We start from the raw sequence: 18,374 nt of genomic DNA on the forward strand, positions 1-18,374 counted from the left end.
CAAGTGTACCAAGCATTGTTGGCTAGAAGCAAGAATGGCAAACTTGGCAAGAAAGATACAACAATAGTTGCTAATCAATTTGGATTGAAAGTTAGATCGGTTCAGCGCTTATGGAAGAGAGGTAAAACCCAACTTGCTAATAATATTCCGGTGGAGGTTGCTAGTAGAAAGAAGGGTAGATGTGGTCGTAAGTTGATTCCTCTTGACTTAGAACAATTGCGCAACATTCCTCTCAAGCAACGAATGACCATAGAAGATGTTTCTAGTAGACTTGGGATTAGCAAATCTAGGATACAAAGATATTTGAAGAAGGGAATGCTTAGGCGGCACTCTAGTAGCATCAAACCCTACCTCACTGATGCTAACAAAAAGACTAGGTTGAAGTGGTGCATTGACATGATTGAGCAAGGTTTGCTTGATGACCCAAAGTTTAAGGATTTTTTTGACTTTGTGTTTATTGATGAGAAGTGGTTCTACCTTAGTCAAAAATCTGAGAAATACTACTTGCTACCCGAGGAAGATGAACCACATCGCACTTGCAAAAACAAAAATTATATTCCTAGGATCATGTTTTTGTGTGTGGTTGCTCGGCCAAGATTTAGAGATGGAGAATGTGTGTTTGATGGAAAAATAGGTTGCTTTCCACTTGTCACTTATGAAAGAGCTATTAGAGATAGTGGCAATCGCCTACGTGGAGCTCTAGTAGTCAAGCCAATTCAATCAATTACAAGAGATGTGATAAGAGATTTCATGGTGAATAAAGTGTTGCCGGCAATTCGAGCCAAGTGGCCAAGAGAGGATGTGGACAAGCCTATTTTCATACAGCAAGATAATGCACCTTCTCATTTAAAAGTTGATGATCCTCAGTTTTGTGAGGTTGCTAAACAAGATGGGTTCGACATTCGGCTTATATGTCAACCACCCAATTCTCCAGATTTTAACATTCTAGACTTGGGGTTTTTTCGGGCTATTCAAGCTATTCAATACAAGAAAAATGCAAAAACAAAAGAAGATTTAATTCCAATCGTGCAGCAGGTACATTCATCACATGTTCTCTTGTTACATTTCATCGTCAACAACTAAATGGATTACTCATTGTTACATTGAACACATGCTTTGTAGGCATTCCTGGAATATTCTCCACTAAAAGCAAATAGGATCTTTGTCACTCTCCAAACTGTTTTGAAGGAAGCCATGAAGATAAAAGGATGCAACAAAATCAAAATTCCTCACTTGCAAAAGGAAAGACTAGAGAGAGAAGACCGGCTGCCACTGCAGATTTCTTGTGAACCTTCACTGCTTGCCGAAGCAATTGCTAGCCTCCCTGCAAATTAGAAGAAGCATGTTAGATGAATGTTTAGAAGCTTGCTGGTACCTTGCATGTTAGATGAATGTTTAGAAGCTTGCTGGTACCTTGCTGCGGTCTTTGCTTCATGCATTTTGTCAACGTGCTCTTGCAACCTCTTTGTAACATGATCAGGTAAAATGATTGTGTTACCTCTCAACACTAGTTCATCCACATTAGGGATGTAGATTTCACAATCAAACCCTTCCTGGCAATGAAACAGCTTTGCTGGTAGGTCATAGTCTTCGTGCAGAAGTCCGCAGCGGGCACAACGGCGAGCGTTGCGGAGAGCTTGGTAGCACTCTTCGCTGAAGACACCGCCAGCATGGAAGGTGCCGCAGCGAGGACACAGTGACACGACAGAGTCAGACACCATCTCCTCGACGGCGGAGTCGGGCACCATGTCCACGTCGGAGTCGGGCACTATCTCCTCGATGGCGGAATCGGGCACCATGTCCACGACGGAGTCCGGCACTATCTCCTCGACGGCGGAATCGGGCACCATGTCCACGACGGAGTCCGGCACTATCTCCTCGACGGCGGAGTCTGGCACCATGTCCACGACGGAGTCAGGCAGCAGCCTCTCCCTCACGTTCTGCACGTACGACCATGTCCACGACGGAGTCAGGCTAGCTGTGGACTTCTGCATGTTCTTTACGTTCTGAAAAAAAATTGACAAAAGCAGAGTAGCGATCGTAGATTACGCACCGAGAGGACGTCCTCGTCGATCTGCACGTTCTGGATGGCCGCCCCGTCGCTCTGGTCTCCGAGGACGGCGGCCCCGTCGCTCTGGTCTCCGAGGATGGCCGCCCCGTCGCTCTGGTCTCCGAGGATGGCCGCCCCGTCGCTCTGGTCTCCGAGGACGACGCGGCGGCCTCCGAGCTCGGCCTCGACGACGGTGGCGCCAGCGGCGGCGATGGACTGTAGGACGGCGGCGGGACGGCCCCTCTGCGTCTCGCCGAGGTGGCCGAGCACGGACTGCTCCGCGGCCTGCATCAGCGCGGCGGCCCTAGGAGCAACGCGATCGCGACGTCCGTGCTCGATCGGTCCCTGGGAGCAACGAGACCGCAACGGACGACGCAGAGGGGTCGCGTTCCTTCACCACGGTCGCGTTCAGTCACTTCGGCGATGAACTGCAGGACGACGACGTTGTTAGCGAGCGGCGAAGGAGCGCATGCGCGGCGGCAATTTGATGCGGGCGAGACGCGGAGTAATTGGGGGCGGGGACCGAGACATCCGTTCGCATGCTTCCGTTGTGGACGTTCGTGGATCGAGGCAGAATACCAAAGGGCAAGGGCAGTGCGGTCCAGAACGTCCGTTCGCATGCTACAACGTCATTTTTTGAGAAACTAGAGAGGATGTGCAGAACGTCATTTATTCCTAGTATGGAGGGAGTACCGATTTGTCTTGTTCATTATTGAGGCCAAAGATCCTGCTGAGAGGGCAATGGCTCAGCCATACATCCATCAAGAATCTAGCCTTCTTCCTACTGTTGACTACATAAACTAATTCTCTAATATAGGAATGTGTAATGTCATGCAGGCCTGTCCAGAGTTGAGAGTCTCCTCTATTGCATGAGTCGTAAAACCTTTGTCCCCCAAGTATTAACCCTCAACAGTCTGCAACATGGATATTATCCGCTCTTGTCTTGTTTAAAAATCCATTTTGACAAGAGACATTGGTTCATAATTCTGGTGTCAGCAAAACCCAAACCACCCTCAAGTTTGGGAGGTGCTAGAACTTCCCATTTCATCATGTTATATTTCTTCTTTTGGCCAAGGCCATGCCAAAAGAAATTGGATCTTGCAGTCTCCATTTTGCCGCGAGCATCTCCTTTCAAACGGTTAGAGCATCTCCAACTGTTTTGCATAATTGATTTAGCAAATGAAGGAGTTTGTCAAGTCTCAAAAAAATATGGCAAAGGTGAAAAGAGGCAATCTCCAATGGTTTGGCATTAATCACTTCGCGCCAATTTCTCAATGCCAAGTGTGAACAGGTTTGGCATATATGCCAACCCTTCCTCTCTTTTTGCCAAGTTAACAAAATTGCAAAGTCTAAATGCCAAACCGTTGGATAAGTGATTTTAATACTTTTTTGCAAATACATGAATACAAAGCTTATTTGCAAAACGGTTGGAGATGCTCTAACGTTCCCATGGAATTGAGCTAAGGCACGGAGCAGACAAAATCATATTGCTCGCATACGACATAAACAACTTTGCCAAGAACTCTCTTTTCAACTTTTTATATATGGCCTTGTTTAGATCTATTTTTTTTAAAAAAAATTATTCCTGTAGTATTTTCGTTAGTATTTGATAATTATTGTCAAAACAAAGATTAAGTAGGCTCAAAAGATTCGTCTCATAAATTATAGATAAATTATATAATTAATTATTTTTTATTTATATTTAATGATACATGCTTGTATATGTGATAGAAAATCTTTTTTTTTTGAATTTTGGATGAAAATAAACAAGGTATATACAAGGTATATATATATATATGAAGCAGGGATAGGCTACAATATGAAGTAAAAATACTAAAATACCCTTACTCTTTTGTTGCAAACAAATGGGGACCAAAGAAACAGGGATGGATAGAGTCGTCTTTAACATTTAGAAGCTGCATAAGATGGTTAAAAGCGGGATTGTTTGGATTTTCCTAGTAGTAGATTCTATAAGCTAGCTTCCCTAATTTAATGGAATCAACTCTTAGGCCTTGTTTACCTAAAAAAATCTACAAAATAAAAATAGTACCACTTTCGCTTGTATTTGACAAGTATTGTCCAATTATAGACTAACTAGATTCAAAAGATTTGTCTCGTATATTATAAGTAACTGTGTAATTAGTTAGTTCTTTTATCTATACTTAATACTCCACGCATGTACCGTAAAATTTGATATGGTGGGAAATGCGAGAAATTTAAAAAAATATTTTGTACATGTCTGTTGTCTTTTTTAGCTATACTTTTTATGCTAGTTAGCAGTATTTTTTTCTCACACTAAATCAACCAACAGTAATATTAGTTTTTATTTTTTTAGACCAGCGAATAGGCCCGGCTAAAAAAAGATCTGTATATTTTTACGGTCGATATCTCTATCGTAGCATCGGCTTCAATCAAAGGCACCGTAAAACCAGGTTTCCACCGGGCGTAAAAACCATTTGTGCCACAGTGCACACGCACGCACACGCAGCAGCGCACGTATGACGTACGAGACGGCACGATGCAATGCGACGTCCTGTACTACGGTTTGACGAATGATGACGAGCACACGGGCACCTGCACCTGCGCGTCGGCCGTCGTCCCCTACCTCTCCTACAGTACGTTTTGTTCTCTTGCGAGCGGCGACTGCCTGCGCCACCGATCGCTGCTCTGAGGTGACATCTCGTCTTCCAGAGAGAGAGAGAGAGAGCAGCCGCGCCAGTGCTTTCGCTCGCATTAACGCCGCGGTCGGGCCCTGCAGACAGGAGCCATGGCGAAAAGACGGGAGGAGAGAGAAGAAATTGCTGAGGTGACAAGAGGTGACGACCTGGAAAGACTCGTCGCCGTCGCCGCTTCGCCGTCGTCTCTCTCTCCTCTGTCTAGGCCCCACGGTGGATGATATCTGGCGACCCGGTGTCTCCCTACCTTGCACCTTGCCTCCTCTCTCTCTCTCCAATCTTCTTCTTCCCCGGCTTGCTGACCGTGACCGCCCTCAATCCCCCCATATATTATCCTCTTCCTCCTCTCGCTACATACCCGGTGACCAACTGACCAGATCCTCTTCTCCACCCGTCCCGGCCTCCTCCGCCGCCGCCGGACCAGTCGTCTCCTTCTCCTACCTGGTACGCTCTCTTGCCAACTGCATCCCATGCATCTCCAATGATCGATCCGTCGATCGCTTCGTGGTTTTTGCATGCTTATAAGTTTCTGAAAGGCTTTAATTTTGTCATCTCCCTCTTCTTCTTCTTCTTCTTCTTCCTCTTCTTCTTCTTCCTCTTGCATCATATCCTACATCTACATCTACATGCATCCGTGTCAACAGCATATTTTATGCCTGTGGCTTGCAGTGTTTACTAGTGTACTCGCTCTCCTGCGCATATCATCTACTGTTTCTTTAGTCGATCGATCGTGCAGCACTAGTACTCACCACGCAGTCACGCACACTAGTGCTGGGCAGGGCAGGCCTGCGCACAGTACAGTACAGATGCAGATGGTAGTAGAAAACAGAAGGGCCTTGCCAGGCAGCTAGCTACCCACCGTTTTCAGGAGTTTGCAGGATCATTTTCAATTTGTCATCTCCATCGGTGTGTTCTTCTGCTGTTCTTCCCCCCTTTTTGATGCACGAACCTCTCTCTCTCTCTCTCTCTCTAATACGAGCCAGGGAGCAGAGCACAGTACAAGGGCATCTCTTGAACTATCCTACTATACTCCGTTCATCGACCACAGTCGAAGCGCAGCTTTGCACTTTGTACGTGGCTCGAGTAGTCGATGAGTCTAAAGTTTGCAGTTTTGCTTTGCTTCCTTCCATTTTCCGCCTTTTTCCCTTCGTTTTTCTGCTAGTTTCAGCGTGCGTCAGTTTTCTGCTAGTCAGTCACAGGACAGCTAGATTGGACGTTGGTGTGGCGGAGCCCAACCTGAAACCCTAGCTCATCGAGGATTCTGAATTTCTGATCCATCCCAGCTCCGTCGACCCGGCCGGCCAAGAGCAAGAGATGATGATCCGATTCCGACCAGCCCTTGGCCCTTGCATTATTAATTCGTTGTTGTTTTAGGCCTTGTTCAGTTTCTAAATTTTTTTTAAGATCTCGTCACATCTGATTCTTTAAACCATTAAATATACATAAAGAAAATAAAATAACGAATCTTTTGAGTTTAATTAGTTTACGATTTGACAAATAATTGTCCGTTGGCCAAATCTCCTTTGACTAACTAACTAGTCATGGCGTCATGCAGATCTGATCGAGCTCGTCTTGGCTGGTCACTCGAGCTCAGGCATGGAGTTTGCCGGCGGCGGCATCGCAGCTCCGGCCGCCGACAGCCCTGGCGCGGGGGCGTCGAGGCCGAGCAGGTACGAGTCGCAGAAGCGGCGGGACTGGCACACGTTCGGGCAGTACCTGCGGAACCACCGGCCGCCGCTGGAGCTGCCCCGGTGCAGCGGCGCGCACGTGCTCGAGTTCCTGCGCTACCTGGACCAGTTCGGCAAGACCAAGGTGCACGCGTCCGGGTGCCCCTTCTTCGGCCACCCGTCGCCGCCGGCGCCGTGCCCGTGCCCGCTCAAGCAGGCGTGGGGCAGCCTTGACGCGCTCGTCGGCCGCCTGCGCGCCGCGTTCGAGGAGCACGGCGGGCGGCCCGAGGCCAACCCGTTCGGCGCGCGCGCCGTCAGGCTCTACCTCCGCGAGGTCCGCGACAGCCAGGCCAAGGCGCGCGGCATCGCCTACGAGAAGAAGCGGCGCAAGCGACACCCGGCGGCGCACCGCCAGCCCAAGCAGCAGCAGGATGGCCATGGCCAGCACCACCACCCGTCGCAGGCCGCGCCGGGCCCGGTGGCCGAGCGGCGCCTGGCTGACGTGGCCGAGCCGCCGGCGCCGCACTTCTTGATCCCGCACGCGCACTTCCTCCACGGCCATTTCCTGGCGCCGGTGACCCAGCCCATCGACCCTGCCGCGGGCGGAGGTGGCGGCGGCGCTGGGGAGGACATTGTGCTCGCAATGGCTGCCGCCGCCGAGGCGCACGCGGCCGGGTTCTTCATGCCGCTGTCCGTGTTCCACTAGCTTGCTAGCTAGCTTTACTCCAGTGCTGCTTCCACAGTTTCCATGGGGTTAATTAGCTGAAATGCAAGAGTGATTAGGCGTAAGTAAGCTTGCAGATTTCTGCTAATGGTGATGGATTTGGTCTCGCCGCGCGCGCGTGATCTTTGTATGCACGTCACATCACCAACCGCTGCTGGCTGCCTTTTGGTTGTGTAGTGTTTTTGCACGGTCTTTTGTATTCTGTTATCGAAAGAATGGCAGGATTAGATGGCTTGTTCATTCTCCGTGGCGACGTTCTTGTGGGGGGATATCATGTGCTGTAGCTGACCAATCGACCTAAGCTTGCGCTCAACTCTCTTTGCATTGCTTCTGATAATTGTGCTATGTTAGTACTCTCTCTGTCCCTAAAAGCTTCAATTTTCAGAATCTGTGCCAGTGAAACTTGTTTAACTTTGACCAACATTATAGAGAAGAGCATCAATATATATAATATAAAATGAGTATCTTATGAAAATATATTCAATGATAAATCTGATGGTATTAATTTGGTACTATAAACTTTAGTGTTTTTTTTCATAAATTTGGTCAAAGCTTTAAAAGTTTGACTTAGAACAACTCCAGAAGTTGCGGTTTTCAGGAACGGAGGGAGTACTTAGGGGATGTTTGGTTACTAGCCATAATCTACCACAACTAACTTTAGGCAAATGTGGCAAACCACAAAAAGTGTGGCTAGTGGTTGCCACATTTTGCCATGTCTAAAAGAATATTGTCACACTTTTTGACCCTATGACATGTGGAGACTAAAAGAATTATACTTAAATTTAGTTGTCAACCAAACACTTGCTAAAGTCAAACTTGCCTAAGGTAAAATACGACAAACTGTGTCTAGCAACTAAACAACCCCTTACTTTCGTATTGTTGTCCTAACCAATCTTGCATCTATACTTTCTTCACAAATACCGTCCATTACAAATACCGTCCATTAGTAAATACTTGTGTTTCTAATTGCATGATGATGTTTGCCCTAAATAAGCAAGCTTATGGATGATGTGCAATGTGTATACACGCTCACCGCCCCTCAAAAGGATGATGCATTTAGTTATATATCAATCTTCACTAACAAATTTGGCACAAGTCCACACTACTACCTATGACAAATTTAGCACAAGTCCACACTTTGTTTACTTCCAAATGATTTTATAAAATAGAAATAGTACCATTTTTGTAGTACCATTTTTGTTTGTATTTGACAAATATTGTCTAATCATAGACTAACTAAGCTTAAAAGATTCGTCTCGCAAATTACAGGTAAAATGTGTAATTAGTTATTTCTTTTATCTATATTTAATGCTTTATGTATATGCTCCAAGATTCGATGTGACGGGAAATGTGAAAAAATTGTAAAATATTTTGAGAACTAAACAAGGCCTTAAACCCAAAAACTTTAAAATATTGTCCGTCATATTGAATCTTGCGTTATATGTATGTATTAATGTTCGCTTGTCTTATAAGCCGTACTTTTTCCGCCAACCAACAATATTTTTCTCTTATATTAAATCAGCGAACAGTATTTTCAGTCATGACTTTTCAAACCAGCTAATAGGCCTGTGCATAGTTTGCCTGTAAATCACGAGATAAATCTTTTGAGCTTAGTTAGTCTATATTTGGACAATAATTACTAAATAAAAACAAAAGTGTTACTGTACCAAAAAATTTCATAACTAAATATGGTCATAATACATTTTAGCAACGTTATTTTTATCGTCGGTTTAATTTGTAGCACTAACCAGCGGTGAAAATAATGGTCCAATATAAATCTTCAACCCCAAATCCTCACCCCTACTCTCAAAACACCTCAGCCGCCGCCTATACTGCTCGACATCGTTGGACGACCTCTTCCCTCTTTGCATCAAACCTGTCTCGCCCTAACAGCGGTGGCATGCATGAGGGCATGGCGACCAAACAAGTAGCCCCCTTCCAAGCTATCCGTAGCCTTGGTTTAGATCTAGAGGAGGGTGGCGGCGCAAGCAAATCTCCTTAGGTCATCCGCAATGGTTATCAAATAGCTAGCTAGAAGGAATTCTATTGGTTCTCAATAACACTTTACAAATAGCTAGCGAGATGATGTATAAAAATAATAACAAGTAGCACTCTCATTGGCTATCGAGGAGAGAGATCAAATAGCTAGCGACTTTCTAATAGCTAGCGACTCATAAATAGCTAATCTAGCACGATCTTTTAGAAATAACTCTCTCACAATACTCTCCACAATAGCTAGTAACTTTCTAATAGCTAGTGACTTCCTAAGCTAGCTATTTGCAAATTGTCATTGAGAACTAATAACATTCTTCCTAAAGATCAAATAGCTAGCAATTGAATACCCGGACGCCCTTAAGACCGCTAGGGGGCTTGGCCTAGATCTGAGGCAACCAATAACAATGATAGAGGCATTTCTCAAGGGTGGCAGCCTTAGACTTGCGGAATGTTGGCGGTCTAGATCTTGGCGTGGGCGACGGCAGACAACGGTGGATACAAAGTTTAAAAATGTTTTTTTTTTTGCCTTTCTTTTGGTCTTCCTCTTAATAAAAAATGGGTTAACGATCCGATCACGAAAAAAAGACAACGGTGGATACTAAACCTTGGTTATTTACTTATTTATTTGGTTTGCACCACCATCCCAAGCGAGTGGTGATGAGGCTCCTCATCACCGTCAACTTGTGGAACCGACGGTGACGAGACCTGTGTTATAATGCCACCAATATAAAGGGCTACTAGACCTAAGGCCTTGTTTAGATGCACCAAAAAACCCAAAACTTTACAAGATTCTTCATCACATCGAATCTTATGGCACATGTATGAAACATTAAATATAAATAAAAAAGATAACTAATTGCATATTTTACCTATAAATCACGAGATGAATTTTTTAAGACTGGTTACTCAACGATTGGACAATGTTTATCAAATAAAAACGAAAGCGCTACAGTGGTAAAATCCAAAAAAAAATTGGATCTAAACAAGGCCTAAATTTTATTTATTTGTTTGATTTGCACCATGAGTTCTACAGCGAGTGGTGACGGGGTTCCTCGTCACCATCAACTCATGAAACTGGCAATGATGAGACCGGTCTTGTAGTGCCAATGTGAGTACATGGAGCTGTTTGCATATAGAATCCTAGTGACTTACAAAGTAATTGATCACATCTTGTGATCTGATGGATCATGGATTATTGTTCTATGGCCTTATTTAGTTCACCTTGAAAACCAAAAACTTTTCAAGATTCCTCGTCACATCGAATATTGTAGCATATGCATGAAACATTAAATATAGATGAAAACAATAACTAATTACACAGTTTAACTGTAAATCACGAGACGAATCTTTTGATCCTAGTTAGTCCATGATTAGATAATATTTCTCACAAACAAACGAAAGTGCTACAGTATCGAAAAGTTTTCACTTTTCGGAACTAAACAAGGCCTATATCTAGGAGAAACTATGTAGTAGGATACTAGGATTGATGGACGTACGTATGGTGGAATTCGAAAGCAAGCACAAACTAGCAGAGATCTTATCTCCAAGAAAGGATGAAACTAGTTCGGTCAATTGGTCATGTTGTAAAAGGCTATGCATGCTCTTTTGTCCTGCCCGGAGTTTAGTGTGCCTTCCTGTGCTGACTGCTGATCGAGTGGTTGCAAAGGAGCGATTGTCCTCGCCCCCAATCCTCCAAGAAAGATGCCCCACATTTCCCTGTCTGGCAGAGGAGCTAGAATGAACAGGAAATACATCACACATTAAGACACACAATACACGTGGCATTTCATTAAAATGTCATCATCATAGTAGTAACTAAGAGCGCATTTCATTAAAGGACAAATCTGTATTATTACAAAAGAGTTTAAATAAAATATGACAACAAGCATAAAAGATTTGTAGCGACTAATGATATATGAAGATATAATCAAAATTTGAATTTGTGTCATCATGAGGGCATGATTGCAGCAAGCCAACAAGAACCATCACAACTTGTGTTAAGGTTTCAACTAGATGCATATTGAAGACAAATGAAATGCCATGCACAGCAGAAATAATTAATTATGAATAGGTATAGTTGGAACAACATATAATAATGTGTATCATGTTAAAAAATGAACATAGATATATCACAAAAGATTAGTTGTAGGTGCTAAACGCAATCTTCTAATAAAGTACTTAAGTCTATTAAAATTCTAACTGTACAAGAACAAGAATTGATGGATCATTATATGTAAATCATTGTGAATGGTCATAAAACTACTCTCTCTGTTCTTTTATAAGATGTTTTGTTTTTTTTATATATACTTTGGTATGCATTTACATGTACACTTGTCCAAATACATATCAAAGCAAGAAAATCCAAAACATCTTATAATTTAAAATTTGGAATTAAAGAAGTACTTCTTAAAGTGGTTCGCTGTGCCCACAACACAAAAAAATAAACGATTTTGTTTTAAGAAAACTGTATTCAAAGATTTGTAAATTAGTTAAGCGCGCGCACGCATTTTGGCTGGAGCGTGCATTCAGTAGTTTTACACTTTTTCTTTACTTGGTAGAAGAAATGACACGTTTCGATTTTCAAATAAAATGGAAGAAACACATTTTTTAATGGAAAATGTACTCTTTCCATCCAGATACGTTAAAATATCTCAAATTTGACCAATTATCTATAAAAAACTATAAATTATTTTGACATCAAATTAGTATCGTTAGATTTGTTATAAGATATTTTTTATATTATAATTATTTGGTGTTAAAATATTAATATTTTTATTATCTATATATTTTATCAAACTTTCGATACTTTAATTAAAAAAATGCTTCTCAAAAATATTTTTTTCGTAGGGTTTCATCGGAAATGCATAGAGTAGGTACAGTACATCCACCGATCGGAATAGTGAGGAACACGTGAAAAGTCTATTTCAGAAAACGTTGAAATGCTGCCGCCTGGATGCGTGGGTTGGAGTGGACGTTGGAGCAAGCGAGCCCATGACTGCCAGGATGTGCAAGTGCAACCCCATGCCTATAGGCATGCATTCAGGATGGCAAGTGCAAACCTGCTTGCAGAGACGACGCCGCAGCAAACAGCATCAGGTTTGACCAATCATCCGTAAAAAAAAGTATCCTTAAAAAAGTCTATAAAAAATATAAATAGTTATGACATCAAATTAATATTATTAGATTTGTCGTGAGATCCCTCCATCCCAAATTATAAGACATTTGATTTTTTTTTATTTCAAATTTAGTTACTCGTCTTATTGACAAAATTTATACAAACATAGTCAAATTTAAGCTATTCTTAAAGAACTTTTAATAATAAATCAAGTCACAACAAAAAAGTGATAGTTTGTACAATTTTTTGAATTAGACGAATGGGCAAAGTTGATGTAAAAAAGTCAAATGTCTTATAATTTGGGATGAATTGAGTATATTTTCTGTAAAAATAATTATTTATGCTAAACATATTAATATTTTTATTATCTACATATTTTTATCAAATTTTAGATATTTTAACAAAAAAATGCATCTTTAGATAGAGGCAGTATCTTTTTCGTGGGGTTTCATCAGAATACAGTACATGTTTTAAAAGTAGGCAATTTTAGTATCATTTTAATTTTGAAAAATACTAAAACCAAGCTTGTGATATCATATATATGCGCACATGCGATCTGCATATGAACATGTAGCTAGATAACCCTAATCATCATGAATTTACTTAGAAAACAAAGGACGGGATGCAATAACACACCCAGTGGCAGTAGAGTTGATGCTAGTTAACATGCCGGTTGTAATGTAGTCGTGTCGTTCAATGTCCTATAGTAATGTTGTAGTGGCTATCACTCTAAGTTGTCGAGAAGTAGGAGGAAGATGAACGAACGAACGTGCAGTCACATGAAAGACGCTCTTTAGAAACCTGATTGTTTGTCTTCACTCGAGCAGATGAACTCACAATGACGCTAGTTTTGGAGGCTTGCTCTCCCTATTCTTGTGCGCGCATGAACCGGACGAGTATGGCAGAGAGCAGCACAACAACAGTGTGGATGTCCCTTTTGTGCAGCAACGACGGAAGATGAAGCTTAGAGCCAAGCACACGAAGAGATGGTAGCCATCATATCACTATGCGTTATAACTATAAGTAAGATATAGAACATACAATGATGTGTCTGGTGCCAGTAACGAAAACCACTAAGACACCCAAAACCACTAAATCATGATTCAACAACATATAATGGTCATCATATATTTAAATTTGGTCAAACCGCAAGTTACTCCACATGAAGGGCCTGATAATTTACACCTAGTATTAACTTTGATCTTAAAATTTTGTTTAATTTAATTACTGATAAAAATTGGACGAATCTAATTAAATCTAACTTTACATACATCCATCGATCAGGATAGTGAGGAACACGCTGAAATATTGGCGCCGTGGTGCGTGGTTTGTGGATTCGTTTGGATGATAAGCCATATTTACTGATTTATCGTGATAGTAAAATATAATTGAATGGCGGTCAGATTCGGCAAGGCACTGTTTAGTTTTAAAAAATTTCCCAATAATTTTTAAAATTTCAAGTCACATCGAATCTTTAAACATATGTATGGAGCATTAAATATAGTTAAAAATAACTAATTACATAATTTACCTATAATTTATGAGACAAATCTCTTAAACTTAATTAATTTATGATTAAATAATAATTATTAAATATAAATAAAATTCCTACAATAACCAAACCCATGTCTTGTCAAGGGATGGGTCGCGCAGTGTCGTCGCAGTCGCAGTACGCACGTCATACAAGAGGGCATTGGACCTGGAACCGCGACTGGCGGAAGGACGGTCGTCGCCTTCGGATCTGCAACTCTGCAGAAGTACGAGCTGTTAAAAAGGGCAATCCTGCACATGTCTAAAAATTTGTTTCTGAATTTTGAGGCCACACAGCCAAACATTGGCTAATTATAAATAATGGGGGCTAATCGCTGGTTAGAGCCTAAATTTCTTACTAGCACATAAACATATTTAGCCCACTGTCTTAAAATGGGCAAATTTGTAGCCTTAGGATCGTACTTGAAACTGACAATAAAATATTCTCTATGTCTAGAAATGTAATTGATATGAATATGTTCCTAGTTAAATTATCCTAAATTTAATCATGTTTATACCGAATTTTTTTTAATATTTATAGCATAAAAAAGTACAAAGGCATTTGATAATGTATCATTTGATATCATAAATAATATTTATTTTTCAAAAACTTAGTTAAATTTAAAGTAGTCCGACTTCACTATGTTCTAGGATGGTGGGAGTATTTATTTATTTATTGTAGATTTACTGTAGAGTTCTTTATGTATATGATGTGTATACACAGATGGCATTTCCCTTGAATGGAGGAGATCGCGGAATGGTCTTACATTACGTCCTTGTTAAGGTTCCCATAATTCTAAATATCTGAATCTTTTAACATACTACACTGTACAATGGCGAGCATGCTAACAAAACGATGGCCCTACCTGTTTGTTTAACTAATTGTTTAGTTCGCAAAAATTTTCAAAATTCCTCGTCAAATCAAATCTTTGGTCGCATGCATGAAGTATTAAATATAGACGAAAATAAAAACTAATTGCACAGTTTACCTGTAATTTGCGAGATGAATCTTTTAAGCCTAGTTACTCCATAATTGGACAATGTTTGTCAAATAAAAACAAAATGCTACAGTAGCCAAAAACTGAAATTTTTGCGAACTAAACAAGGCCTAAAATTTAGCTTAGGCCTTGTTTAGTTCACCCCAAAAATAAAAAACTTTTCAAGATTCTCCGTCACATCGAATTTTGCGGCATATGCATGAAGCGTTAAATATAATTAAAAATAAAAATTAATTACACAGTTTACCTGTAAATCGCGAGATGAATCTTTTGAGTCTAGTTAGTTTATATTTAGACAATATTTATCATAAACAAACGAAAGTGCTACAGTGACCGAAAACTTTTCATTTCGGGAACTAAACAAGGCCTTATACTAAAATTCTATAAGAGAAAAATATTATTATCCTCTAAAAAGTACTATTGAAATAGTACAACAGAACAATGCTATATGTCTTTTTTACATCATGGGGAGAAACTTTTTCTGTCTGAAATTAAATGCATGTCTTATTGTTTTCATAAGTCAAACTTTTAAAGTTTGATCAAATTTATATTAAAATATATTAATCTTTATCGTTACAGAAAGTATGCAATATATATATTTATAATAAATTTATTTAATATAAATATTAACACTATTTTCTAAATTTCTAGTTAGATTTTTTTTAAAACATTGATTCCTCGAGAATAGTTTTGGAGGAGGGAGTAGCCCAGCAAATGGCATGCATTTCAGGAAGGAAGCGGGCGTCAGCGTGCGCTGCAGAGACGACGCCTGCAGGCAGCAGGCCAGTATCTCATGTCTTATCACCGGATTCACCTCGCGCGCCCCTGTCGCATCGCATCACGCACGTCGTCTGCTCCGCCTCGCCGGACGTAAGCAGACTGGAAACGCCTGAACGAGATACTCTCTTCACAAATAAACGCATTTCTTTAACTTTTATGATTTATATTTAACTGTTTATGCTAATCAAAAAAATTAATAAACATTATTTATTTTTTATAACTTACTTTATTGTTAGATATATTTTTATAATAATTTATTTTATTAATTGAACAAAAAAAATAAGATGAATAGTCAAATATAAATTATAGTAGTTAAAAAAATACATTTATTTGTGGACGGAGTAGGCAAGTAATTTAAGAGCCGAATTTTTTTTCAACTCCTTCCTCCTCCATAAATAAATACACATCTTGTTTTTGGAGAATCAAATCTTTTTAGCTTGACCAAATATATATAAATATATCAATATTTATTATATATGATATATATTATTACATTGAACATGAAATATATTTTTATATTATACTTATTTGTTGATATAAATATTGATATACTTCCGAGAAAACGAGACGTACATTCGTTCCTGGATGTAGCCGGTACGTGTGAAGGTTGGATAGCTGTACAGTTATTAATGGGTGTAGGTGCACCTAAAACAACAAAAACAGTGATTATATTTATTGCTAAATTTTCATCATATTACACATTTATAATAAAAATCTACGCTCTAAGAGCAAGGTCAATAATAAAGCCAAATGCTTAGTTATAAGCTAAGTGATTAGAGCCAAGTTATACAATAAGTTGTCTTATACTCTCCTCTAAATATCTTCTCTTTCCTATTCCTTCTCACAATACTTACTATTTGGACCCACCACTATCTATACATCCATACCCAGCTTGGTTCTTACATAAGAGCAAGGTTAATAATAGAGTTAAGTGCTTGGCTATAAGCAAGTGATTAGAGCCAAGTTATATAATAAGTTGTCTCATACTTGTCTCTAAAACACCTTCTCTTTCCTATTCCTTCTCACAACACTTGTTATTTGGGCCCACTACTACCTATGCATCCGTGCCCAGCTTAGTGCTTATATAAGAGTCAAGCTATCACCTCTCCCCTCTCTTCTCTTATCCACATCAGCATTACCATTATTATACCTGCTCTAAGAGCCAAGCTAATATCATTCTCCTCTCTTCTCTCCTCTACATCAGCATTAGCTTGTCTATAAGCACCTGCTCTAAGAGCATCTCCAACAACTTGGTATTTCAACATGCTATCCTACCAAATTTGCTAAAAGCATAAAAATCCTCCTCCAACAACTTCTTATCTCAACTTGCTAAAATTCCCAAGTTGCCATCCAGAGGTTTCTACTGTCGAGATTTGTCAAGTTGCTATCCCAAGTTGCTATCCCGAGCGCAACTTGTTGGAGACACATATTCTTTTACCAAGTGAGCGGGTCCCATCTGTCATCCTCTATTTTTACCAAGTGAAAATAGCAACTTATTGGAGACACATCTTTTTTTCTTTTGCTAAACAAATTAGCAACTTGCTATAACTCAAGATTTGATAAGTGAATTTTACCAAGTTGTTGGAGATGCTCTCAGAAGAAGTGTGTGTGGCGTTCCGCAGTCGGCGAATCACATAACTGTTGCCAAACCTAAATAGTTTCTACATTCAGCAGTTTTTACACACCGATATAAAAAGGTACTCCAATTGATTTTTTGAAAAAAAATAAATCCTAGATCTGAGACAATTAAACCTTTTTAATTTAATCAAGGTTATTGGAAACAATATCAACATTTATGTCTCAAATAGGTTATAATTTAAAAAGATTTTTTATAAATAATCAAATAATAGATACTATTTGATAGCACAAATGTTAATATTTTTGAAACTAAGTTCAATCTAAAGTTATTTGATTCTTTTAAACACAGAGTTACTGGTATTGTATATTCTTTTGAAGTCCGTGGAAATGCAGTCACTGCTCCCACCGAATGTTAGCTATAGGATCTGTGACGGTCAATGCTAACTCGAATTTGACAAAGTTTATAGTAAAGAGTATTAACATTTACTCTCTCCATTCAAAAAATTTTAGGAAATCGACACTATAATATTTTCGTTTGTATTTAACGAATATTGTCCAATCATGGACTAACTAGGCTCAAAAAATTCGTTTCGTCAATTCCGACTAAACTGTGCAATTAGTTTTAATTTTCTTTTATATTTAATACTCTATGCATGTGTATGTATCTAAAGATTCGATGTTACAGAAAAATCTAAAAATTTTTGTAATTTTTTAAAAACGGCCCAACTCTCGAATAAAAAATAGGTGTCGTGCAGGTAGAGTAGGTACCGTAGAAAGCTACAATAGCCTCGTACGAGAGAAGACGGAGAGGATAGAAAGTTGTGGTAACAATAAAAAAAATGCTTAGAGTACGCGTAAATGAATAATAGCAAGTTTTCTACTCAGGCGTTGCTCGGTTCCCTTACTAAATTTTAGTCAGTTAAAATTATTTTAGCTATTCTTAAGTAACTAGTCACTAGTGAGACTAAACTATTTTAGCTTCTTTTTAGTCAGTTTGTTCGGAAGTTTAGTTACTAAAGTGACTAAAGTTTAGTTGACTAAAATTTAACAAGGGGCACCAAACATGCCCTCAATGTATCTTAAATATAAAATGTTTGGGGTTTTTTGACACAAAGTTTGCCCACTTTTTTTATTCAAAATTTATGTAAAATATTACTTATTTTGTTGTGGTTTAGAGTTATTAATATTTTTCTAAAAATAATTTAAAATTGACTATATTTTATGTTTTTTGAATAATATGAGTGACTTAATTCAAAATGAAA

At 39.8% G+C, this 18,374-nt stretch overlaps 2 protein-coding genes across 2 annotated transcripts; one reads left to right on the forward strand and one right to left on the reverse strand.

Moving 5' to 3' along the window:
• Positions 1,014-1,926, reverse strand: LOC8074690. The gene is made up of 2 exons (XM_002453310.2): positions 1,414-1,926; positions 1,014-1,324 (listed from the first exon to the last, which is right to left on the reverse strand). The coding sequence occupies exons 1-2, from the start codon at positions 1,899-1,901 to the stop codon at positions 1,294-1,296; spliced, it is 519 nt and encodes a 172-aa protein (XP_002453355.2). The 5' UTR covers positions 1,902-1,926; the 3' UTR covers positions 1,014-1,293.
• Positions 4,788-7,447, forward strand: LOC8076105 (protein G1-like1). The gene is made up of 2 exons (XM_002451558.2): positions 4,788-5,169; positions 6,281-7,447. The coding sequence occupies exon 2, from the start codon at positions 6,322-6,324 to the stop codon at positions 7,096-7,098; it is 777 nt and encodes a 258-aa protein (XP_002451603.1). The 5' UTR covers positions 4,788-5,169; positions 6,281-6,321; the 3' UTR covers positions 7,099-7,447.

This window comes from Sorghum bicolor, chromosome 4 (genome assembly GCF_000003195.3).
Source record: "Sorghum bicolor cultivar BTx623 chromosome 4, Sorghum_bicolor_NCBIv3, whole genome shotgun sequence".
In the NCBI taxonomy this organism is placed as follows: Eukaryota; Viridiplantae; Streptophyta; class Magnoliopsida; order Poales; family Poaceae; genus Sorghum; species Sorghum bicolor.